The 25,539-nt window shown below is 43.0% G+C and overlaps 1 protein-coding gene across 7 annotated transcripts in view; it reads left to right on the top strand.

The window, feature by feature from the left end:
* The window catches only part of CACNA1A (calcium voltage-gated channel subunit alpha1 A), a 363,579-nt gene that overhangs the window by 152,086 nt on the left and 185,954 nt on the right, over positions 1–25,539 (top strand). For all 7 annotated transcript variants that reach the window (XM_073622743.1, XM_073622741.1, XM_073622739.1 and 4 more), the window contains 3 exons: positions 14,956–15,097; positions 15,836–15,965; positions 23,841–23,900. In XM_073622743.1, the coding sequence (XP_073478844.1) occupies positions 14,956–15,097; positions 15,836–15,965; positions 23,841–23,900 (332 nt within the window). The remainder of the gene's footprint in view (positions 1–14,955; positions 15,098–15,835; positions 15,966–23,840; positions 23,901–25,539) is intronic.

The raw sequence follows: 25,539 nt of genomic DNA, 5'->3' as shown, positions 1-25,539 counted from the left end.
TTTTTAAAACGTCCTGTGTGCATGAGCCCTAAAGCTGTACAGAAACTGAAACCCCACATCAGAGTCTCTGTTGTGATTTTTAGGGATGAATTACGCCATAGTACATGCATCTACAGAGGTCTGTAAGGACTGTAAGAGCTCATTTATTGCTTGTTTAGAATATGTCCATACAAGTTACAGTAAAGTGCTCTGGCATCGTGTAGTAAAATCCTTTTGATGAACACAAACAATAGTAAAGCACTCGTAAATAAAATAGAGTAATTTACCTATCCACGGTTGGGAGTCTCTTAAGCAAGAATGTGGCTTTTGCCAGCAAGATTAAGAGACATTTTTCTTTTTCAGCCTTCCAGCTAGTAGAGCTGCTCACAGTGCTCAAGACTTTACACTGGAGCACTTTATACTTTTATATTGTATAATTTTACTTTTAAAGTGGTTGATGGCTATATATCATATTTGAGAGACCTTGAGATAAAAAAGATGACAGCACAGCAGTATATTACCGTATTTAGTCTGAGAGAGAGCTACAGTATAAAGTCACAAGCAGCTTTACTAGCTGCTCAGACAGGGAATCGTCCCCTGAAGTGCATCCTTTGTAATGGACACTTGCTGTACGAACGAGGTGTTTGTGTGCACAGAAGAGCAGTAGAGAGAACACAGAACTCCAGGGTCCTGGTTCTTATCATCTAGCAGGGACCTAGAAGACCTCTGACTCTATGAGCTATGCTCTTGCTGTGCATTACTATTGTTTGTTATCATCAAAAGTGTGGTAAGCTTTGCAATCATTTGTGTTTTTTCATTACCAAGATGTTCCTCTTTTTATGCTGCATGGAAACATCATACCCAAAACCCTCATATGCGTATCAAGCATTCTGTATCCCTAGGACTGTGTAACGCAGTTGAATCTATTCATCCTTTATCAGATTAGTGACTTAGTTCTGTAATAGATTTTTTTTTTTTAAAGTGCTCTCACCACCCTATAAATATCTACTTATGATTGACGTAGGCTATAAAAAGTATAGAAGAGCACCAAAAGAGCTGTCTGTCCATGTTTAGTTCCTCCTCTCCGCCTGCAGTCAGGTCCTGAAAGCAGCCTTAAGCCTAGTACACCTGGGCCGAATGTTGGGCGACATTCGGCCCATGTGTATGGCAGCCGGTCCGACAGAAGTCGGCCAAAGGGTCATGACCAATAAAGGTCTTCCGGTGGTTCCTAGTCGGCGCTCTCAGCCAATGGCTGAGTGTTCTAATAGGGGGGACATCCCCCTGTCAGAACACAAAAGCTCAGCAGTGGAGATCGCTTTACGAATTGTTAGTACAGCGCCTCTGACCTCTGACCTGCTGGGTAGAACAGAAAAAGAATGGGTAGTGTGTACGGGGCTTTAAGGTAATATTTTTTTCTTCTTTGTGTAATGTACTTAATTTCCATAGCCTGGTTTACAGGTTCATGCTAAAGTGTAAATATTCACACATGATAAGTCCTTAACGCAACCTTGTTCTACTTTTTCTGAAGACTGTAACTTGGGCTGCTACCAAAATTGTCCCTATTGTAATTCATAAAAGAAGGAGAACCCCTGAGGGTGGGACTTTAAAGGCACTACCAAAAAACAAGGAAATATATAAAAATATATTTATTACAGAAAAAAATATAAACAAAATACTGAACATGGTCAATGGCCACTGAGAGGACGTACAGGTGATGCCCATCCTAGATTTGAGTCTACCAGCACATCTCCAGTATCCCAGCCCTCTCAGGCCCTGACACCATGGCCTGGATGTGACCTTATGTGTCAGGACTCCCTCCTCAGGCCTCAGTGTCCGCTGCTTTTTTTCCTTTCAGGGACCCTCTCTACAACTCCGAACCCCCACCTTTCCTTGGGGGGTGAAGTGCAGTCCCTGCATTATTACATTTTTTTCTGTATTTGTGTATACTGAGGCACTTTCATCGTAGATGTCTATTTGTAAGCAGCCACAATGCGGGCGGGGTTGCTTTGGACCCCATGTAACAATGTTTTTAAATGTGAACATGGATTTTTCATGCATATACAACTGAACTATATACTACATACATCCTGGTAACCCCTGATGAAAGAGACAACCAGCTCTGAAACGCGTCGGGTGTAGGATATTGTATCTCCATTGTTGTATACCTTGACTATCCAGTATTCATGACCACGTTCAGTATTTTGTTTTTTATTTTTTTCTGTAATAAATATATTTTTATATATTTCATTGTTTTTTGGTAGTGCCTTTAAAGTCCCAACTTCAGGGGTTCTCCTTCTTTTCTGTTCTCATGGGATGTGGCACACTGGGAAATCTGTTTTATCAGAATTCTTTTTCACTTTTGTAATTCATCAGCATATTATAAGGAATGACAACAGATGGCAGGGAGAGCGGCTTCTATAACTCATTAAACTATGTGTGCAATTTAAAGCAGAACAAAGCTCTGCAAATGCTCGTGATCCAGCATCCTTGAGGTCCCTCGCTTGCACTAGCCAGTGGTGTACCTAGCATTTTTGGCACCTGGGGCCAATTATTTTTTAATATGCCCCTCCCCACACGCACAAAAAAGTAATTGAAGGAATACAGCAGTTTGTGCAAAACTGTGGGTGTGGTCAAATTGTACTAACAATAGAAGGGGCTTAAAGGGCCATGGCTAAATAAAACCTGAGCATACACAGCACACATATGCCAAGGTACTTGTACCTACACTCTCAGGAATACATAATGCACAGGGTACAGGGCTCAGGATTGGGTAATGCACAGGTCACTGCACAGAATAAAACCAAAAATTAGCTCCTCCTACCAGTACAAATTCTCCCTCAAGCCTATAACTCCCATTGTACAAATCTCAACCAACAGCCTATCCCCTCAGTACAGACCCCCTTCCCAGCCTAACCCCTCAGTAAAGACTTTGCCGCCCAGTACAGACCTTCCCCAGCACAAAGACCCACCCCCCCATAACAAACCCTTTCCCTAAACCTATATCCCTCACATAACCCCTGCATTACAGACCCTCCCCCTGGCCTAAACCCCCGCCCCCCTCAGTATAGCCCCCCTTTCTTATTACAGACCCCCTTTACTGCAGATTTTCTTACCAATCAGTGGCAGTTTAGAATGAGGGAAGTCCTCCCCTTGGCTGAATCATGTGACCGGAGGAGGAGCCTTCCCTTGACTCTGAACTGCCTCTGTCAGACAGGCAGAAGTGGTGCTGCAATGCTTGTGGCTCTACCACTGCTGCACCACTTTTGCCTGTCTGACAGTAACACAAAAAAAATTATGTTGTGTGGTCATTCCCAGAGTGCCAGTACCTGATGTTCACTGCACCACCCTAAAGGAGAAGTCCAGCCTGAGCTTTTTAGGGTCATAGGAGGGCAATTAGGTTAGCACTTCTGTGACCCGTTTTCAGTGGAGAGCGGTCTGAATTCCGCTCTCTGCTGATGTCACTGCAATCAGTCGAGGCACTGTGTCATCCCAACTTCCGAAGTCTGGATCCGCCAGCTGCCTTGATTGATGCCTGTCTCAGCGTCTCAGTGAGCCGCTGACATGGCCGCTCTCCACCCCTCCACAGCTCAGCGCTCCAATGAGCATGGAGGAGCATAGAGGAGAGATGCTGATTGATAGTCAGCAGCTCTCCGCTCTTGGATCTGTGAGAACCGAGCCATCTGTGATGTTCAGTGGCTGGGTTCTCAGTGCAGAGACGACGGGGGACAGCTGCAGCATCGTCCTGATGCTGCATCCACTTAGGTAAGTATAAACATCTAAAAAAATAAATAAATACCATATATACTCGAGTATAAGCCGACTTTTTCAGCACATTTTTTATGCTGAAAAGCCCTTCTCGACTTATACTTAAGTGAGGGTCTCGAGTGAGGGTCTCCAGTGAGGGTGGAGCCTCACTGTGCCCATCTGCAGCTGTACCTTTGGTAACCAAAACAGCGGGTCTCTCCCGCTGTGTCATGCAGTCTGTTCGGCGGCCGTCCACTGTAACAAAGCCCCGCCTCCTCCTCATCCGTGATAGATTGAACACTGATACAATGCTGGGAAACTGAATCAGTGTTCCGTCTATCACGGACGAGGAGGAGGACGGCCGAACAGACTGCATGACACAGCGGGAGACACACACTGTTTTGGATATCAAAGGTGCAGCTGCAGATGGGCACAGTGAAGCTGCAGATGGGCACAATGAGGCTGCAGATGGGCACAGTGAGGCTGCAGATGGGCACAATGAGGCTGCAGATGGGCACAGTGAGGCTGCAGATGGGCACAATGAGGCTGCAGATGGGCACAGTGAGGCTGCAGATGGGCACAGTGAGGCTGCAGATGGGCACAGTGAGGCTGCAGATGGGCACAGTGAGGCTGCAGGTGGGCATTGTTTACTCAGTAGCTGCTGCATTTCCCACCCTAGGCTTATACTCGAGTCAATAAGTTTTCCCAGTTTTTTGTGGTAAAATTAGGTGCCTCGGCTTATATTTGGGTTGGCTTATACTCGAGTATATACGGTACTTCTCTTTAAGTATGCTACTAGTGTTGGCATCTTTTTCCCAGCTTATCTTGGGTGCTGGGTCTGTGGCCATCATGTGCAAGAGTTCATTCATTCTGGCACTAAGGTATCGTTCCAAGAATGTGCCATGAGATGCACATGTGCAGTCAAGTGTACATTTTAAAGAAGATTGTAAACAGGTAGGAATTTTTGTTTTATTTAAAAAAAGACACACCACGTCTCTTCTGCAAAAAAGAGCCTTCCTGCTCGCATGTTTTTTTTACTTTAGGTCCGCTTTATCAGTTTAGCTTTGTAAGAGTCTTTATTCAGCAAAGCAGTTAAAGTCCAACCAAACTTGAACTGAACTAAAGTGCATATAAACCCCAAAACAAAAATTGAATATATTGCAGCTTACCAATCCTTAAATTAGGGTGGCTACATTAGTTTTCTGTTGTTATATTTCCCTTTATTTTCACATAGTGATCAAGCCACTAACACACTTCCTGTCTTAGGGTGGCTCCTCTATCTATGGAAGAGCAAAAAAGACACCTTGGACAGCAGCATTGTCTGGAGTGGGAAGTGTTAGATGGACTAGTAGATATAGATGGACTTTACATAACAGACTAACAAATTAAAGGTGAACTCCTGCTAATACTTTTTAAGCAGTTATAGAAAAGTTTTTTCCTTTTGGATTAAAATTTTTAACCAAATGAATAAAAGCTGGCCATGGTAAGCACCCCTGTCTGTGGCAAATGTTTTTTTCTAAACACAGCTTGTCCTTCTGTTGAAGGAATTTGGAAAATAACGGACTTACTGGCATGAAACGCATAATTAAATTATGTTATGAGGGGCTCGAAAAAACAGACTGCTTTGTTAAAGTGGAAATAAACGCCCAAAAAGACCCACCTCCACCTTCATGCGATGTCTTGCCAGCCAATGTCATCTTCTTCCCGGCTACTTCCAGGTGCCGGGTTTTCGGCCTCTTGATTGGCTAATGGGGGAATGACTTCATCCCGCACGTGGTAGTCAGTCATTTTGGCACAGTCAGAATGTGTCGGGAATGCACGCTGAGTTGCGCATGCGCAGCTCAGTGTGCATTCAATAGAAGCCTGCGAGCAGGCAGGTAAGTGTTTATGTTTGCAGAGAAGACATTGCAGTTTTTTTTACAAGTTAAGTTTAGTTTCAATTTAATGCTAGTAACAGACTTCATCATATAGGTCATTTTTAGGTACAATAATGCATTAATATTTTTTTGAAACACATCAAAAATGCATGTGGTTTTGTATTTCACATACAATGGCGAACGTTTTTCAACATGTATACATCATATAGGTCATTTTTAATTTGACCTTTAGTATCAGTTTAAGTCATTTTAATATATTTCAAGTGTGAGGTGTGTGAGGTCTTACAGTTGTTTTTTTTCTCCAAAAAACAAGCACAGAGTAGAACAGCCTATCCCCTGCCAACATGCTGTAAAGAAGGACCCCTTAGACCCCAATCAGCAACAGTGGCGGCTGGTGCTCAAAATTTTTGGGAGGGCGCAAACAAACTGAAAAAAAAAACAGCAATTGCAGCCACTGTGCCCATCAAACGCAGCCAATGTGCCCAACAAACGCAGCCACTGTGCCATCAAACACAGCCACTGTACCCATAAATTGCCGCCACTGGGCCATCAAACGCAGCTACTGTACCCATCAATTGCTGCCAGTGTGCCCATCAATTGCTGCCAGTGTGCCCCATTAATTTCTGCCAGTGTGCCCAATCAATTGCCGCTACTGTGCCCCATCAATTGCTGCCAGTGTGCCCCATCAATTGCTGCCAGTGTGCCCATCAATTGCTGCCAGTGTGCGCATCAATTGCCGCTACTGTGCCCCATCAATTGCCGCTACTGTGCCCCATCAATTGCTGCCAGTGTGCCCATCAATTGCGGCCAGTGTGCCCCATCAATTGCTGCCAGTGTGCCCATCAATTGCTGCCAGTGTGCACCATCAATTGCCGCTACTGTGCCCCATCAATTGCCGCTACTGTGCCCAATCAATTGCCGCAACTGTGCCCCATCAAATTCTGCCAGTGTGCATCGCCCGGGAGTCGGGACTTACCTGTCTCGCAGCGGGTCACGGTGCTGTCCTCCACGTCCACACTCCTCGATGTCTCTGGCCCTCTCTATCAGGCGTCCAATCACAGCGCCTGTTGTTTAAGCCAATCAGGTGACAGGTAACCAGACCCGAGTACCTGATTGGCTGAGAGGTGGGTCAGTGTTCTTAACACAACACTGAGTAAACAGCAAACGCACAGCATTGCCCCCGCTGTTTACCATTTTGGAAGTCTATTAGAGCCTACGGCTCTAATCAGAACGTCTATTAGAGCCCACGGCTCTAATCAGGCGCTTCCAAAAATAACCCTGCAATGCATGAATCTATCTATGGGGAGAGAGAGGTGACAGGAGAGAGGGGGCGCCGCTCCTGCGCCCTTTATGGACGCGCCGCCACTGATCAGCAAAGCATATCTTCTCTACCTATTAGAGGGCTGTAGTACAGAGAGCTGTAGCAGTGGGTGTGCTAGAGTGTTTCCACTCTGGATTGAGAAGCATCAGAGAATCCTTTGGACAGTAGCATTGCCAATCTGGGGACAGGGTATTGTTACTACGTTGACCACTGTAAACACCCCAGTCAGGATTAAAGCTGAACTAAACCCTCCTATCTCATACAGCCAAGGAAGCTGCCATTGTGCTGCATATATAATCAGTTATGACTCCAGCCATTTTTTTGGTTTGACAGGTTGAGAGCACAAGCAATTGTGACAGTTATTCACGGCATGCCTTTAATGTAACTGTTTTAGGAAACAGTTAAATTGATGGGTTTGGTTTCACTTTAAATGGTTTGTCTGAACACGTTATCTGCCATTTTTGCTGGACAGCTTGGTCTGTAAAAGGAAGTCGAAAAATAACTGACTCACTAATCACCAAGTGAAATTAAGGGAAAGAATACCTAAAAAAACAAACCAATAAAGCCATTAAATCTAATGCCGCGTACACACGCTCAGAATATCTGACAACAAATGTTCGATGTGAGCTTGTTGTCGGAAATTCTGACCGTGTGTAGGCTCCATCGGACATTTGTTGTCGGAATTTCTGACAACAAAATTTGAGAGCAGGTTCTCAAATTTTCCGACAACAAAATCCGTTCTCGTAAAGTCCGAGCACGTGGAGACAATTCCGACGCACAATATTCCTCGCATGCTCGGAATCAACCAGAAGAGCCGCACTGGCTATTGAACTTCATTTTTCTCAGCTCGTCGTACGTGTTGTACGTCACCACGTTCTTGACGTACAGAATTTCCGACAACATGTGTGCGACCGTGTGTATGCAAGACAAGTTTGAACCAACATCCGTCGGAAATAAATCCAGGATTTTGTTGTCGGAATGTCCGATTGTGTGTACACGGCATTAGAATTGCTAAGCTGCAACATAATACATTTTTGTTTTGGACTTTATTACCGCTTTAAGGTTCAATTGGGCTTTAAGATTAGCCTTCTAGACATGTCAAAAGTAACCTAGAACTATCATGTTGTTGTTTGGTGCTTTATTCAGAACAATTCTTCCTTGTATGCTTGTACTTCTTTGTGCTTTTTCAAAACAATAAAAATGATTGAAACACAAAAGGAGCCTAGCACTCCACCTGGCTGGAAGTAAATAGGAAACATTTTATATAGAATTACACAGGATCTCACAAAAGTGAGTACACCCCTCATATTTTTGTAAATATTTTAATATATCTTTCCATGTGACAACACTGAAGAAATGACACTTTGCTACAATGTAAAGTAGTGAGTGTACAGCTTGTATAACAGTGTAAATTTGCTGTCCCCTCAAAATAACTCAACACACAGCCATTAATGTCTAAACTGCTGGAAACAAAAGTGAGTACACCCCTAAGTGAAAATGTCCAAATCGGGCCCAAAGTGTCAATATTTTGTGTGGCCACCATTATTTTCCAGCACTGCCTTACCCCTCTTGGGCATGGAGTTCACCAGAGCTTCACAGGTTGCCAATGGCGTCCTCTTCCACTCCTCCATGAAGACATCACAGAGCTGGTGAATGTTAGAGACCTTGCGCTCCTCAACCTTTCATTTGAGGATGCCCCACAGATGCTCAATAGGGTTTAGGTCTGGAGACATGTTTGGCAAGTCCATCACCTTTACCCTCAGCTTCTTTAGCAAGGCAGTGGTCATCTTGGAGGTGTGTTTGGGGTCGTTATGTTGGAATACTGCCCTGCGGCCCAGTCTCCAAAGGGAGGGGATCATGCTCTGCTTCAGTATGTCACAGTACATGTTGGCATTCATGGTTCCCTCAATGAACTGTAGCTCCCCAGTGTCGGCAACACTCATGCAGCCCCAGACCATGACACTCCCACCACCATGCTTGACTGTAGACAAGACACACTTGTCTTTGTACTCCTCACCTGGTTGCTGCCACACACGCTTGACACCATCTGAACAAAATAGTTTATCTTGGTCTCATCCGATCACAGGACAAGGTTCCAGTAATCCATGTCCTTAGTCTGCTTGTCTTCAGCAAACTGTTCAAGGGGCTTTCTTGTGCATCATCTTTCTGTGACAACAGCCATGCAGACCAGTTTGATGCAATGTGTGGCATATGGTCTAAGCACTGACAGGCTGACCCCCCACCCCTTCAACCTCTGCAGCAATGCTGTCAACACTCATACGTCTATTTCCCAAAGACAATCTCTGGATATGACGCTGAGCACATGCACTCAACTTCTTTGGTCGACCATGGCGAGGTCTGTTCTGAGTGGAACCTGTCCTGTTAAACCGCTGTATGGTCTTGGCCACCGTGTTGCAGCTCAGTTTCAGGGTCTTGGCAATCTTCTTGTAGCCTGGGCCATCTTTATGTAGAGCAATAACTCTTTTTTTCAGATCCTCAGAGAGTTCTTTGCCATGAGGAACTTCCAGTGACCAGTATGAAAGAATGAGAGCGATAACACCCAATTTAACACACCTGCTCCCCATTCACACCTGAGACCTTGTAACACTAACGAGTCACATGACATCGGGGAGGGAAAATGGCTAATTGGACCCAATTTGGACATTTTCACTTAGGGGTGTACTCACTTTTGTTGCCAGCAGTTTAGACATTAATGGCTGTGTGTTGCGTTATTTTGAGGGGACAGCAAATTTACACTGTTATACAAGCTGTACACTCACTACTTTACATTGAAGGAAAGTGTAATTTCTTCAGTGTTGTCACATGAAAAGATATAATAAAATATTTACAAAAATTTGAGGGGTGTACTCACTTTTGTGAGATACTGTATATATTATTCTATTGCATTATTAATTCTTTGGTCCTAAGTATGTTTCTTAAAATAGTGTTTACAGAAACACTATACATTTCCCTTTAAAGTCACACAGTCCTTTCTCTTGCTGTTTTCTTCCTCTGAAGCAAGGACTTTCCTTGCTCTGTTGCATTCAGATGGCCAACATGACATTATGGGCTGAGGGTAAAGGAAATCATGTATTCGGAATAATAACAGTAGCTGCTGCATACATGACGATCCAAATAAATAACTCCTATGGGAAACAGAGTCAGTGACAAAGTGGTACGGTGCAGTAAAAATCTCCCCAGACCTGATTATTTTCATAAAACAACGAAGGTCAGCCTAGAAGATGAATTGCATCATAGTGCACAAATGTTACCAAAATTAGGTCATGCTCCCAAATTTAGAAGCACAGTAAAAAACATGCCACTCAATTATTCTTACTGGCTTTAAAGGAGAAGTCCAGCCAAAGCTTGTTTGGCTGTACTTCTCCTATGAATCACAGGTGAGCAATTAGTTTTGCACTCCTGTGACCTGTTTTCAGCAGAGAGCGAGCTGAAGTCCACTCTCTGCTGACGTCACCAATATCAGTCTAGGCACCACGTCATCCCGACCACGGAGTCTGGATCGGCCAGGTGCCTGGACTGACACCCTGCTCAGCCTCTCAGCGAGCCGCTGAGAGCCTGAGACGGCCTCTCCCCGCCCCTTCCACAGCTCAACGCTCCAATGAGTGAGGAGGGAGACGAGCAGAGAGCTGTGGCTGACAGTCTACAGCTCTCTGCTCATGGAGCTCAGAAAACCGATTGATTGGCGATGTTTAGACGCTTGGTTCTCAGTGTAGAGGCGCCAGGGGACAGATGCAGCATCGGACCGATGCTACATCCACCTAGGTAAGTATGAATGGGGGAAAAAAAAGTAATCCTTTACTTCTCTTTTAAGTTGGTACAGCACTGCCAGTCATCAGTTTTGTCCCAGGATAGGACTAAGGCAGACCAACTGCCAACTATCTTAAATGCTGCTGCCAGACTTAACAGAAGAATCACTGTAAAGTAAAAATGCTTTAAAAAAAAATATATTTGTTTTAATTGTTTGTTTTTATCCATTTACAAAATGCAAAAACAGCAAACAGAAGAAAAATCTAAATCAAATCAATATTTGGTGTGAATACCCTTTGGCTTAAAACCAGCATCAATTCTTGCATTTGCACACTTTGTACACTTGCACACAGTTGGGGATTGTGTAGGATTAGAGTCAAGTGTATGAGTAACCAATTATGGCAAGCAGGTGCTAATGATCATCAAATTCCTATGTAGGTTAAAACACAGTACATAAAGTGGTTGTAAAGGCAGCAGGTTTTTCATCTTAATGCATTCTGTGCATTAAGATAAAAAAAAACCTTCTGTGTGCAGCAGCTCTCCTCAGCCCCCCTAATACCTACCTGAGCCTCATATCTATCCAGCGATGTGTACAATTGCCTTGGCCATCAGAGATTCTGCCTCCTGGTTGGCTGAGACACAGCAGCGGTGCCATTGGCTCCTGCTGCTGTTAATCAAAGTCAGTTAGCCAATCAGGAGAGAGAGGGGTGGGGCCAAACCACGGCTCCGTGTCTGAATGGACACATAGAGTTGCGGCTCAGCCCGGGTGCCCCCCAGAACAAGCTGCCAGGAGCACTGAAGAGGGACCTGAGAAGAGGAGGATTGGGACTGCTCTGTGCAAAACCACTGCACAGAGCAGGTAAGTATAACATGTTATTTGTTGTTATTTTTAAAGCAAAAAAAAAAGCATGAGACTTTAGTATCACTTTAACTCAAACAGAAACAGCTGTGTAGGAGGCTTAAAACTGGGTGAGGAACAGCCAAACTCTACTACTAAGGTGAGGTTGTAGAAAATTGTTTCACGTCATATACCATGGCAAGACTGAGCACAGCTGCAGGACACACAGTGAGCGGCACAGTTGTGTAGTGGGTAGCACTCTCGCCTAGCAGTAAGAAGGGTCACTGGTTCGAATCCCAACCATGACACTACCTGCCTGGAGTTTGCATGTTCTCCCTGTGCCTGCGTGGGTTTCCTCCAGGTACTCCGGTTTCCTCCCACACTCCAATGACATGCTGGTAGGTAAATTGGATCCTGTCTAAATTGTCCCTAGTATGTATGAATGTGAGTTAGGGACCTTAGATTGTAAGCTCCTTGAGGGTAGGGACTGATGTGATTTTACAATGTATATGTAAAGCGCTGCATAAATTGACGGCGCTATATAAGTACCTGAAATAAATAAAATAAATAAAATAGTTATACTGCATCAGTTCTTTATGAGGCAAGGATTTCAAAGCAGACTGGGGTTTCAAGATATTCTGTTCATGTGATTTTGTAGAAGCACAAAGAAACGGGCAATGTTGAGGACTGTAGATGCAGAGGTCGGCCAAGTAATTGTAAAACAGCAGATGAAAGATACGTCATGCTTACTTCCCTTGGATATCGGAAGATGTCCAGCAGTGCCATCAGCACAGAACTGGCAGAAAACAGTAGGACCCACGTACACCCATCTACTGTCCAGAGAAGTCTGGCTAGAAGGTCTTCATGGAAGAATTACAGCCAAAAAGCCATACCTCCACTATGGAAACAAGGCTAAGCGACTCAACTATGCACAAAAACATAGGAAGAGGGTGCAGAAAACTGACAGCAGGTGCTCTGGACTGATGATTCAAAATGTGAAATATTTGGCTGTAGCAGGAGGCAGTTTGTTCGCCGAAGGGCTGGAGGGCAGTACAATAATGAGTGTCTGCAGGCAATAGTGAAGCATGGTGGAGGTCCCTTTAGCAAGTTTAAGGCTGCATTTCTGCAAATGAAGTTGGAGACTTGGTCAGGATCAATGGTGTCCCTCAATGCTGAGACATACAGTCATATACTTATCCTTCATGTCATACCATCAGAAAGGTGTGTGATTGACCCCAAATTTATTCAGCAGCAGGACAATGATCCCAAACATACAGCTAATGGGGTTGATTTACTAAAACGGGAGAGTGTAAAATCTGGTGCAGCTATGCAAAGAAAACAATCAGCTTCCAGGTTTTTTGTCAAAGCTTAATTAAACAAGTTAGAAGCTGATTGGCTACCATGCACAGCTGCACCAGATTCTGGGTGCTCCAGTTTTAGTAAATCTCCATCAACGTCATTAAGAATTATCCCCAGTGTTCTGGAAGTGATGGTTTGGCCCCCACAGAGCCCTGATATCACCATCATGGAGTCTGTCTGGGATTACATGAAGAGAGAGAAGGATTTGAGGCAGCCTACATCAACACAGATCTGTGGTTAGTTTTCCAAGATGTTTGGAACAACCTACCTATTCCTTCAAAAACTGTGTGCAAGTGTACCTAGAAGTATTGATGGTGTTTTGAAGGCAAAGGGTGGTCACACCAAATATTGATTTGATTTGAATTTCTCTACTGTTCATTTACTTTCCATTTTAGTAATTGATAAAAAAAAAAAACTATTAACTTCTATTTCTGAAAGCTTTCTTCATTTTCAGCATTTTTTCACACCAAACTTTTGCAAAGAAGTGTACATTTTTTTTTCTAAAATAAAAACGATGTTATACTTACCTGCTCTGTTCAATGGTTTTGCACAGAGCAGCCCCTTTACCTCCTCTTCTGGGGTCCCCTACCGGTGCTCTCCACTGTTCCTTTTCTCTGAATGCCCCCATAGCAAGCTGCACTTGAGTGGGCGTGCTCCTGAGCCAGGCTGTGTGCGCTCACATACATACACACATATAGCATGGCTCAGCCCCACCCCCTGATCCTTCCTCACAGGATTTGATTGACAGCAGCGGGAGCCTCCTGTGAATCTTGCAGCTCCTAAGATCTCCTACTAACTAGCCCCCTTTTTACCTCCCATGCTTTTCTCCAGAGCTTCTGACTTCCCCTGTAACTCTCTACCTCACATGTGTTAACTGCAAGGCCTGTGGGCCGAATCCAGCCCACCAGGCCCTTTCGTGTGGCCCTCACACCCAGGGCTTTTCTTCAGCTGGAACGTGGTGGAACAGAGTTCTGACACCTCCAGCTCTTGCCCTTCACTCTACGCTCACCACTGTCTCCTGGGACAGCTTTCCTCTTGGCTCTCACAGATCCCTGCCTGCTCTACATTCACAGTGGGGACAAGGGAGATGCAAATGCAGGCGCAGTGTGGAATGGGGCATCACATGGTAAGCTGCACTGTGATCACCACCTGTGCCTGGGTGCACAGTTGCTGACCAGTGATCTCCCTGCAAGAGAGAGAGAGGCAGAGCTGCCTACACTGCTGGGAGGTACTAGAGCTGGGCCGTGTAGGTGAGATGCAAGGAAGTGAGTGGGGGAGGGGGTGAATGGTGCAGAGGTCATAGCCGAGGAGGGGTGGAAGTGAGATGCAGACAGCCTGTGAAAGAAAGGTGAACCCTGCACCCCTATATCCTGCACCCTGTATGTAGCGTACTCCTCAACTCTGTACTCTGTACGTAGCACACCCCTGAACTCTGCACTTTGTATGTAGCGCACCCCTAAACTCTGCATTCTGCAACTGCACTCTGTAAATTGCGCACTTTCGAACCCTGTAGTGTATGGTAGGGGGATATAAATCACAAAAGTGGGTGGAAAAAAATTACAATCTGTTTGGCATAAAAGACAATTCATATATGTTTACTGTAACTGTGTAATTAGCCGTTTTCAGGAGTTTACTATTACCAACGTTTTATAGAATAAGGCTGACAGCAGCCTTTGGACTGTCATATTTGTCTACGTCAAAAATAAATAAATAAATACATAAATAAATATATATATATATATATATATATATATATATATATATATATATATATATATATATATATATATATATAAAATATATCCATGTCCTATGGTCAACTGTACCGGAAACATTGCAAGCTTTCAAGGTATTAGCTAATAAAGGTATGAACATCATATAAGGTCTTCATCCATCAGATCCATTTTCTAGTGTTGTATTTGCCAATATTTTTTGGATCAGAATGATAGTATATACATGCCAGAAATAAGTGACCCTTTTTTGTCCCTTTTTGTTTGTTGTTTCTTTCCTTGTTCAGTTCTAAGTGTCTACTTCACTGTCTGTCTGTGTTCCTTTAACTCTTATTTTAGTTAATAAAACAGTGGCAGTCTCCCCACTACCTCTGAAAGAGGATGAGAAGAAAGAAGAAGAAGAGGATGATGATGATGGTGGGAAGGGTCCAAAGCCAATGCCACCATACAGCTCCATGTTTATTTTATCAACTACAAATCCGTAAGTTTACAAATTACCCTCTTCATGCCTTCATCATCTTTGTTTATGCCTTGCCACAGTCATGTTTATTGTTCCCGAACACAGATTTATAGATACGTCAATCACCCATATGTAGAGAACAAAACAGGTCTTGTTGGTAATTAGTAGCAGATCACCAAACATTGCAAATGATGTTACATATGGATGCACAAGTGTATATGGGCATATACAAGACACTCCATAGCACCACTGTCACAGTGGAAAAGAAGACTACCTGCCAAAAAAAGATGAAACTAATCATGTGTTCATGTTAATTTCTCAGGGTTTTTCCTATGGTCTGTCGTACTTCCTAGGCCACGGGTATCCTATTAAGTCAAAATCATGGGGCTCAGACAATGGAATCCAATAGAATAAAGATTAGATGATGATTGTTACATGTATGTCCAACTCCACACACTGACTTTCAGCTGATGCTTCTTGAGGTCAAGATAGGGTTAGGTGAGATTGCATCAGTCATACAATCTCAGGTGATACCTATTTATACACATATAATATGTAAAGATATGCTGCATGCCCTCATCTTATGATGGGGAAAAAGTCCCTCCTGTCATTTGTTGGTGGAACGGTGTCAGTGCCTAGTGATGAGTTTCAACTGCAAGATAGTCATCACTTCTCTGATAGCGGATTTAGAAAAGTCACTCCATTCTTCCATGTGGAGTCTTCTGTTCAGCTCTTACATATATATTCTCTTTATTGCAGTTTACGTCGACTGTGTCATTACATTGTAACTCTTCGATACTTTGAAATGTGTATCTTGCTGGTCATCGCCATGAGCAGTATTGCCCTTGCAGCAGAGGACCCAGTGTTTCCTGAAGCCACTAGAAACAATGTGAGTCACAAACTTATGTACTGATGCACTGTTTCTCTAGGGGGTTGAACAAACATGCCACTCATTTCCAAAGTTTCCATTAAGCTACCCCCCCTTCCCTTGGTCTGGGGGTTCTGTTTTTGTTTTACCAATATGTTGGCCATGTTTGGTCTATATACTCAATATATACACAATGTACCTTTGAAAAGTGCCCGTTAAAAAGCTACCTCCCCCTTACCCTGTTGCTCTTTATATTGGTCCATAAGTGCCTTATGGTAAATGTATCCTTGCTGATGGCCTCCTTTGTCATTTAATTCAGTTTTTGCAGGTTTATTTACTGATTCAGTAACTTCTTCGATAATGCTGTCTGTCCAACCTTTGTCCCATGTTCAGTTCCCCAACACCACCCTTTTTGTTCTTTGATTTTTCCACCATTTTCCTCCTTTTATATACGTAAATAAAAACACACACAGATAGCCCCGAATGTGTGAAGGAGAGCTTTGTGAGTAGAAGCCTAAAATCTGTGCAGGGTGCACCTGTAGGGTTACAGTCAGATCCCAAGTATGCATACACTGTTTTGCACAAGAAGAGTTAATCAGCACAGGAGGATGAAGCTGTGCTGGGCACCTAGTGTGAGGCACACTGGCCTGACAGCCCGTTAATCATATCCGCCCTCCTGCAGCCCTGCTTACTTAGCAGTTCTCTCTCTCTCTCTGTGCGCATTGGATGGTCCAGTGGGGAAGGGAGAGAGGAAGAGATGGAGGGAGGAGAGTGCAGGCTGACTGAAATAATGGGAACATTGGCCCCAGTGGGATAAAAGAAGCTGAGAGTGGTGGATATAAATAGCACTTAATAGTGGTTATATATATAACTATATAAATGTCTATATTTATGCATGCTTGCACAAACCTAAAGGACCTGTATACCTAAGTCACACGTTACTGCAGTGTAACAGATCTATTAATACTATTTCCAATTACATATGAAAATGTTCCATGAAATATCTGAGTAATGCCTGACAAAGGAACCCGACGTGTTGTTTAATAAGCCTGAATCTTTAATAATTTAATGTGAACCCATTGCTAGAGTGAAAAACAGGATTTATCTTAATCCAACAGTACAGGACACAGGCTGAGTATTTATAAACTAATAACTTCAGCTGGGCACTGGACACTTGGACACTGGCAAGCTTTTTTGGAATTGCCCCTTGGGCATCCGCCTCATAACCCTACCCCACTCCATGAGTTCCTTTGCTGGTGTCCTATGGTGAGGGACCTCTTCTACCTTACGGAAAATTACTTCTAGATTAACCACTTTATTATTTTATCATCGGATTCTCTTTAATAACTGAATAAGACCCTATTACTGCAGTAAAGTAACTGGATTTTTTTGTACTGTAAAACCTGTCTCTTGAAGTTTGTTATGGCAGCCAGGATTTAGTTAACCACTTCCATACAGGGCCTATTCTGGCACTCCTCTCCTACATGTAAAAATCATAATTTTTTTGCTAGAAAATTACTCAGAACCCCCAAATATTATATATTATATTATATTTAGCAGACACCCTAGGGAATAAAATGGCGGTTTTTGCAACTTTTTATGTCACATAATATTTGCGCAACAATTTTTCAAACACGTTTTTTTTTTGGAAATGCTTTATTTTTTTCATGAAATAAAAAATAACAAAACAGTAAAGTTAGCCCATTTTTTTTTGTATAATGTGAAAGATGATGTTACGCCGAGTAAATAGATACCCAACATGTCACGCTTTAAAATGCTCGTGGAATGGCGCCAAACTTCGGTACTTAAAAATCTCCATAGGCAACACTTTAGGAATTTTTACAGGTTACATGTTTAAAGTTACAGAGGAGGTCTAATGCTAGAATTGTTGCTCGTGCTCTAACGCATGTGGCGATACCTCACATGTGTGGTTTGGACAGCGTTTACATATGTGGGCGGGACTTACTTGTGCTTTTGCTTCTGTGCGTGAGTACACAGGGACAGGGGCGATTTAAATTTTTTTTTTTTATTGTTTATGTTATTGTAAGTTTTTTATTTTTAAACTTTCTTTTTAAAAACATGTTTTTTTGCTCACTTTTATTCCTATTACAAGGAATTGTAGAAAAGCAATACTTAGGAGAAAATCACAAACACAGAGGGGTAGGACTTGTGTCCCCTAATGAACTTCAAGTTTAAATGTTTTTTTTATAATTCATTTAGAGACACAAGATTCAGTTAGTCTAAGACACTTAGGATGTCCAAAAGCAATCCAACTGAGGGGTGGGCAACACAGCAAACAAAACACTAACCATAACTAGCCCCCAAACAAACAGAATAAAACTTAGGGTAGTGTGCAGCTCAAAGTGCTGCGTGACAGACCTTACACCCAAAACTGGCATCAGAAGAGGCCTGAGCATCTACCTGTTAAAACGTAGAAAACGTGAAACAGATAACCATGTGGCAGTCTTGCATATCTGGGAAACAGTTGCTTGATGTCTAAAAGCCCAAAAGGCCCATTTGGAGGATCCCACAAGGTGTCTGGAAGAAGCTTGGCAAGGTCAGAGCACCACATCCGCCTGGACCAGTCCAGAGCTATCAGGATTTTCCATCTCAATCCTGCAAGGAGTTTCAGGGAAGGAAACCTGTAGATTAGGCTGTACTGATCCGAAGTAGTCACTAGAGCATTAATTGCTTCTGCAGAGGATCTTCACATCTGAAGGCAAGCCTACAAGTCACAAAGTCCACATTCATCTTCCACCACTTGTGACACAGGTACTGAAACACTTTGGGTTTAGTTGACCATTTCCCTGGGTCCAAGTGCTACCAGCTGAGGTAGTCTGCTTGCCAGTTGTCAAAGCCTGGAATGTTAATAATGGACAAGGCTGGAACATGGAGTTCTGCCAAGCTAGAATCCATTCTACCTGTCTTGACACAATGGTACTTCTGGTTCCTCCCTGTTGATTGATTTACACCACTGCGTCGTACAACCAGATCCTGATCAGGTGACCTTCTAGTCATAATGTTCAGCACGGCAGGGACAACTGCATTACTCAGAGCTCCAGAATATTGATTGGGAGACAAGATTCCCCTGATGACCAATTCCCCTGCACTGAAAAGTTGTCTAGGACTCCTTCCCAGCCCTTCAGGCTAGCATTCATGGTGATGATCCTCCAAGATAGTGGGAGAAAGGACTTTTCCAACTCCAGAGCTGGATTCCTATGTCACCAGGCCAGAGACAACCTGGTCTTTGTTGTCATGTGTATGGATCTTTCTGGAATTTGCACTCTCCTGTCTCACACAGACTACTTTGTTGTAGCAGATTGGAGTAGAACTGAACAAAAGAGACTGCCTCGAAGGAGTTCAGAACTCTAATGCAGAATCACAAAGTGGGATGGCTCTTGGATTTTAGAGTCCGAGAAGAAGAACTCTGGCTTGGGCATTGTTTAGAACTACACTCAGATATTCCAAGTTGTGTGTTGGTTCCAGCAACAATTTCTGAGAGTTAAGAAAACACCTAAACCTTTTAAAGGTCTGGACTTCCATATCACATTGACAGCCAAACTTTGAGCTGCAGGAGGTTGTTATTTGGTCAAGTCGGAAATATTAAATCTGAGATTAGATAAAGAAGAGGAAACAGCCGTAAAGACAGAATTCCCATTTATATGGGGGAAGAAAGAACTAAAATATTTGGGGATAAAAATAACACCAATACTTAAAGACCTATATCAAGTAAATTACATTCCGTTACTAAATGAAATACAGGTAGAACTTAAGAAAATCACAAATTGTACCCTCTCATGGATGGGCAGAATAAATGTGGTAAAAATGTTAAAAAACCACCAAAAATGCTATACAAATTTCAAATGCTACCAATAGCATTGCCTCAATAGTATTTTTAAAAAATGCAGTCAATAATTATGTGTGGCAAAATAAGAAGCCAAGAATACAGTTTTCAAGGTTATGTAAAGGGAAAGCACAGGAGGGAATAATGGCACCAGATATAAAGAGATGTTACCACTCGGTTATTTTAACAAGAATGATAGAATGAATAAAAAAGAACGTGGATAAGAGATGGATAGGAGTTGAGAACACAATAAATGGAGTACACTTGAGTAAGGTGATATGGATACCACAAAAATATAGAAATATGGAAGGAAACACTCACGAGTTGACGAGAAATGTTTTAAAGATTTGGGACACGATTCACAGAAAAGTAAAATGGGAATATAATTCACCTTTACTAGCACTAGAAGGCACAAATTATTTTTTACCAGGAAGTGAAAAGTTGGGTGAAAAATGCACAATTAAAAGATATAATGGAAAAGGGTAAGATCTGTTTATATTCTGATTTAAAATACAAAAAAGAAATAATGGATTTGAATGAATGGAGGTATTTTTAGATAAAACACTTTGTAGATACACTACCACAGCCGATTAGATCAGGAAAATAACTAAACCCAATTGAAAAAATGTGTGAACAAGCAACTAGTGTAAAACACTGTGTTGCTAAGATCTACAAGGTAATGACAGGAACTGAGATATCTCCCTTCATTAACATGTGGGAAAGGAAAATAGGAACACAAGTAAATGAGCAACAAGTAAGAGGAATACTGAGAGCTGTATATAGCACAGCCTCGGACATAAACACCAGAGAAATTAATTACAAAATCTTAATGAGATAGTACATTACCCCAGCATGAATGCAAAAATATCAATCAGAGATATCCCCACTGTGTTGGAGGGGATGTGGTATGAGGGGTACAATGTTACATATCTGGTGGGAGTGTCCGAAAATAAGGGAATATTGGCAAAAGGTACAACATTATATGAAGGTAATATCAGAAACAGACATAGTTGATGACCCGTGGGTATGCTTATTTTATAACACAGAAAAGACAATAAAACAATATAACGAGTCAGTACTGCCATATTTAATTAATGCCGCAAAAGGTACGATACCAAGAAAATGAAAACAGTTGGAAAGCCCCACTCTAAAGGACTGGTGTATAAGAGTTAAAGTGGATGTAAACCCAATGTCATCCTTTCTAAACTACTGCTATAGGGGTTATCTATAAGGATATACATGCCTCCTGCATGTATCTTTACCTGTCAAATGTCTCCCCTCTGTCTGTTATGAGACCCGAAAAACTGCAGATTCTGTGGGCGGGTCTGTTGTCTGGAGCTCGGTGGGTGGAGTCGTGATGTCAGTAGACTCCCCGCCCACCTCTACACTCCCCTTGTCAATATGCATTTTCTCCTGTGTATTTCTTACACTGAACTTCTGCTATGATCTCTAACATCCAGTGAAAAGACAGGAAAGTAACCACATGACTTCAGCATGACCAATCATGGTGAGGTGTGGAACAGCCAATCCTTGCAGAGCTGCTGAAGAAAGGAGTGGGGGAGGGAATTAAAAAATACTGCATGTCTTAGACTAGTGCACGAGATATGTAAATCACCTGTCACTCACAGCAAGGGGGAGGATTTGACAAAGTTGTCAAGTTTTATCTCACTGAACAATAAAAGAGGATTGCTCAGAGATGGATTAACTCTTTGAGGCAAGACTGGGCTCAAATGATAGGAAATTGTATACTCTACATTATGACATCAAAAAGAAAAAAAAAATTCGGGTTTACATCCACTTTAAATACATATATAGGATGGAGTTTTTAAGCAGTAGAGAAGCAGACCGACCAGTAAATCTCAAAAAGATTTGGAGGAAGAGGGAGGAATTTTAAAAAACAAAAGTCTATGTGAAGATCCTGCAGGGAGAAATAGAGTGATTAGACCCATGAGAATAAACGAAGGTGAATAAAGACAGAGCTTAAAGAAATGGGGATGGGGGGAGGGATGAAGGGAGAGAGAGGATTCTTAAGAATGTGGTTAACGATATCCTTTTGATAATATAATGTACAACGATTGTTTTTTATATGAGACCTATGATATGTACTGTAATATGTTAAAGGAGATGTCCAGCCTGGGCTCGTTTGGCTTGGCTTCTCCAAAGGGTCACGGGAGTGCAATTCGTTTTGCACTCCTGTGACCCATTTTCAGCAGAGAACGGTCTGAAGTCCGTCTCTGCTGACATCCAGGCACTGCAACATCTCGACTTCTGAGGTCTGGATCCGCTGAGACGCTGAGACAGCCGCTTTCCGCCCCTACACAGCTTAGCGCTCCAATGAGCATGGAGGAGCAGAGCAGGGGAGCTGCTGATTGACAGTCAGCAGCTCTCCTTTTGGGGAGCCAAGAGAACCGAGCCATTGACGGTGTTCGATGGCTTGGTTCTCAGTGCAGAGACGCCAGGGAACAGATGCAGCATCGGACCGATGCTGCATCCACCTAGGTAAGTATGATTAGGGAAAAGAACCCAAACCCATACTTCTCCTTTCAACCTAATAAAAATTTTAAAATAAATATAAAAAAAAAGGAGGCTGTCAAGGTATCCCACAATGGTAATACCCTGAGAACGTAGCAAGGCCAGCAGTGGTGCCAGAACCTAGGTGGGGCCAAATGGTGGTGCTGCAGACTGCTAGTGTTGTGTTCCCACAGCAAAATGTTGACGACTCCTGTAGCTCTACAAATAAATGGCCAGTAAGGACTGTAGCTGGATCCTTCACCACTTCCCTATGGTCTGAGAGGCTAACATTACATCTATAACAGGTTGCAAAGCAGGGCCTGCTAGCAAAAATAAGCTAGGGCTTCTGAATGTTTATCATTGAAATTACTAAACACTGGAGCATCTTCAATAAGTACAGTCAGTGTTTTGTTAAGGTAGAGATTGCCAGTAGGAACAGCGCACTTTTTAGAAAATCCCCAGGAAGTGAATATTGAACTGCAAATCATTCGGGAGGAGTAAATAACTTGCCAGGACAAGGAGTGTGGAGAATAGGGCACTCTGGATAAGGATAAGGAAACTTTAGCAAACAGTACATGACTGGCTCTTGAAATGTGGTTAATGCAGCACAGCAGCACTTCAGAAGAGGGAAGCACACTCTTTAGGAAAAACAAAGCAGAGAAGAAGGCGCTTCTAAGTGCAGTAATAAAAAACTTTAATGACAAGGAAGGGTTAAAAGCACTTACAAAATGGAAGTGAAAAACAGGCATATCAATTAATCCATAATGTCCAGCGGGATGCCTCCTGGGAGTAAATGCAGCTGCAGGTGGAAGTTACAGCGGAACAGCGGTGGGAAACCCTGTCTCTCTGATCCAAGATGGAAGGCCGTGGTGTCAGGACCAGCATGGAATCCAGGCAACCGGTAGTGACGTCAGAGTGGGCGGGGCATGTTTCGGAGCATGCCCAGTCGCTCCTTCTTCAAACCCTTCCTTGTCATTAAAGTGTTTTATTACTGCACTTAGAAGCGCCTCCTTCTCTGCTTTGTAATAACTTGTCAGAAGTGTTCTGTTTTGGCAGTTTTAGGCCCCTCTAAGGATGGTAACAGCACTAGTAGAAGCTGCAGACCTCATTTAGGAAGTGTGCACTTTAGCCTATTCTCTCCTGCCTCCTACGGGGTTGATTTACTAAGACTGGAGAGTGCAAAATCTGGTGCATCTGTGCATGGTAGCCAGCTTCTAACTTCAGCTTGTTCAATTAAGCTTTGACAAAAAACAAAACAAAAAAAACTGGAAGCTGATTGGTTTCTATGCAGAGCTGCACCAGATTTTGCACAGTTTTAGTAAATCAGCCCCTTGCTACTGGGTAGCCTCACTGGCCAGTTCCAGTGTTGGGGGAGGGGCAAAAGGCACTAACATTTTGGTGCTGTGAGTGTGCATGAAGTTGTTTTCTGTAACGTCCAGGGTGTTGGGAAGTTTATTGGGAAGAAAATACATTTGGTACGTGTTTAATTAAAACATCTGTTTACATTATCAATGGCTTAATGACATTTTCTCTGTCTACAGGTTCTTCGTTATTTTGACTATGTGTTCACTGGTGTGTTCACCTTTGAAATGGTTATTAAGGTAAGAATACAATGAACAGCAGCAGAATGCAAGGATCTTATTTGCAGGGGTCTACCATTTTGTGTGCAGGATGAGGAACATGGATTGCAGCTAGGATATTAGAGATGTAGGACCATTATTTTGGTGATATAAATGCAACCTATATAAACCATGGCTTCTATGAATTAGTGCTTGCTAGCCTGTACAGTGAGGTCATGGTAAGAGAATGTGGTAGCACTGGTGACACAAAAGTCCTCTACAAAAATACATATAGTGGCACATTAATGCCCCCATGTTTATTAAACTTGTAAAAACACAAGGGGTATTATTTCTCAAAGTAAGATAGGTGAATTAAGCCAACTGTGCATTTCAAAATAGACTGAGAGCCATTTGTGTGAACCCAATTACAGCCATGTGATGACTTTGAAGTGAGAGACAATCTCTAGAAAGGGAGGGGATTGCCTTCTTAGACAGTTAGATATCTTTATTCAAGGATTTAACCTCAATTCCCAATCTGGAGACAACTGTAAAATGTTGGATTTCCCATCATTTTCTCTCTCAGCGACACTGGTCATAAGGACAAATAGGCAGAGGGAATCTCTCCATCAGGCACACAGATAGCAATAGAAACTTGACGGGGTTATAATCCTTCTCTGCTACATTCCAAAATAATAAAAAAAAATGTTTTGGCTATGCTATGCACTTTTTAATATGGGCATAAAGCTACCAATATCGAGAGCAGTGGTGGTCAACTTACCCGATATAGGGGGCCTACACTAACATTGCCAAAGGGCCACACATATTATTCAGTAAATGTAATGCTACAACAAGCTATGAGACAATTCAGACATGCAACAGGAGATGGTCAGAGACTATGGGCATGCTACAAGAGATAAACAGAGACTGCAAACATGCTACAGGAGATGGTCAGAGACCATCCATGACCAAACATGCTATAGGAGTTATTTGAAACTGACGACAAGAGTCACAAAAAAGTCATAGACGGAATTATATTACGTGAGACTGCTAGAAAGCACTGCTATGAGACCCCTTTCACACTGAGGCAGTTTTCAGGCGATTTAGCACTAGAAATAGCCTCCGAAAAGCACCTGAAAACTGCCTCCTATTCATTTGCGTTAGTGCTTTCACACTCGGGCGGTGCGCTTGAGGGACTGCAAGCAGCATCTTTGGTGCAGGTTTGAAACGCTGTAAAAAGCACTCCAAAAATGCGGAAGGGTTCTGAGTGATAAAGGGCTCCATGCTGAGCACCAGGGATCTCGGCAGATTTAGACCCCTTTCACACTGAGACGCCCGGCTGTTAGGGCTAAAGCACCGCTCATTTTTGCGGCGCGTTAGCGCTGTCTTAACAGTGCTTTTGCGTCACTTTTCGGCTGCTAGTGGGGCGCTTTTTACCCAAAAAAAGGTAAAAAGTCCAGTTTTACGGCGCTTTCACAGCACTTTTAAGGCACTTTGGAAGCGCTGCCTATTCATTGCAATTTGCAGGGCATTTTGGGAGCGCTAAATACAGCCCTCCCAACCTACCCCAAAGATGCTGCTTGCAGGACTTTTCGTAACATCCCGCAAGCGCACCCCCCTCAGTGTGAAAAGACTCACCACAATGAATGGGAGGCGGTTTTTTAGGCGCTTGCTTGTCAGAGGC

This window comes from Aquarana catesbeiana, linkage group LG03, assembly GCF_042186555.1.
Source record: "Aquarana catesbeiana isolate 2022-GZ linkage group LG03, ASM4218655v1, whole genome shotgun sequence".
Taxonomy (NCBI): domain Eukaryota; kingdom Metazoa; phylum Chordata; class Amphibia; order Anura; family Ranidae; genus Aquarana; species Aquarana catesbeiana.
This window is presented reverse-complemented; position numbering and strand designations above follow the sequence as displayed.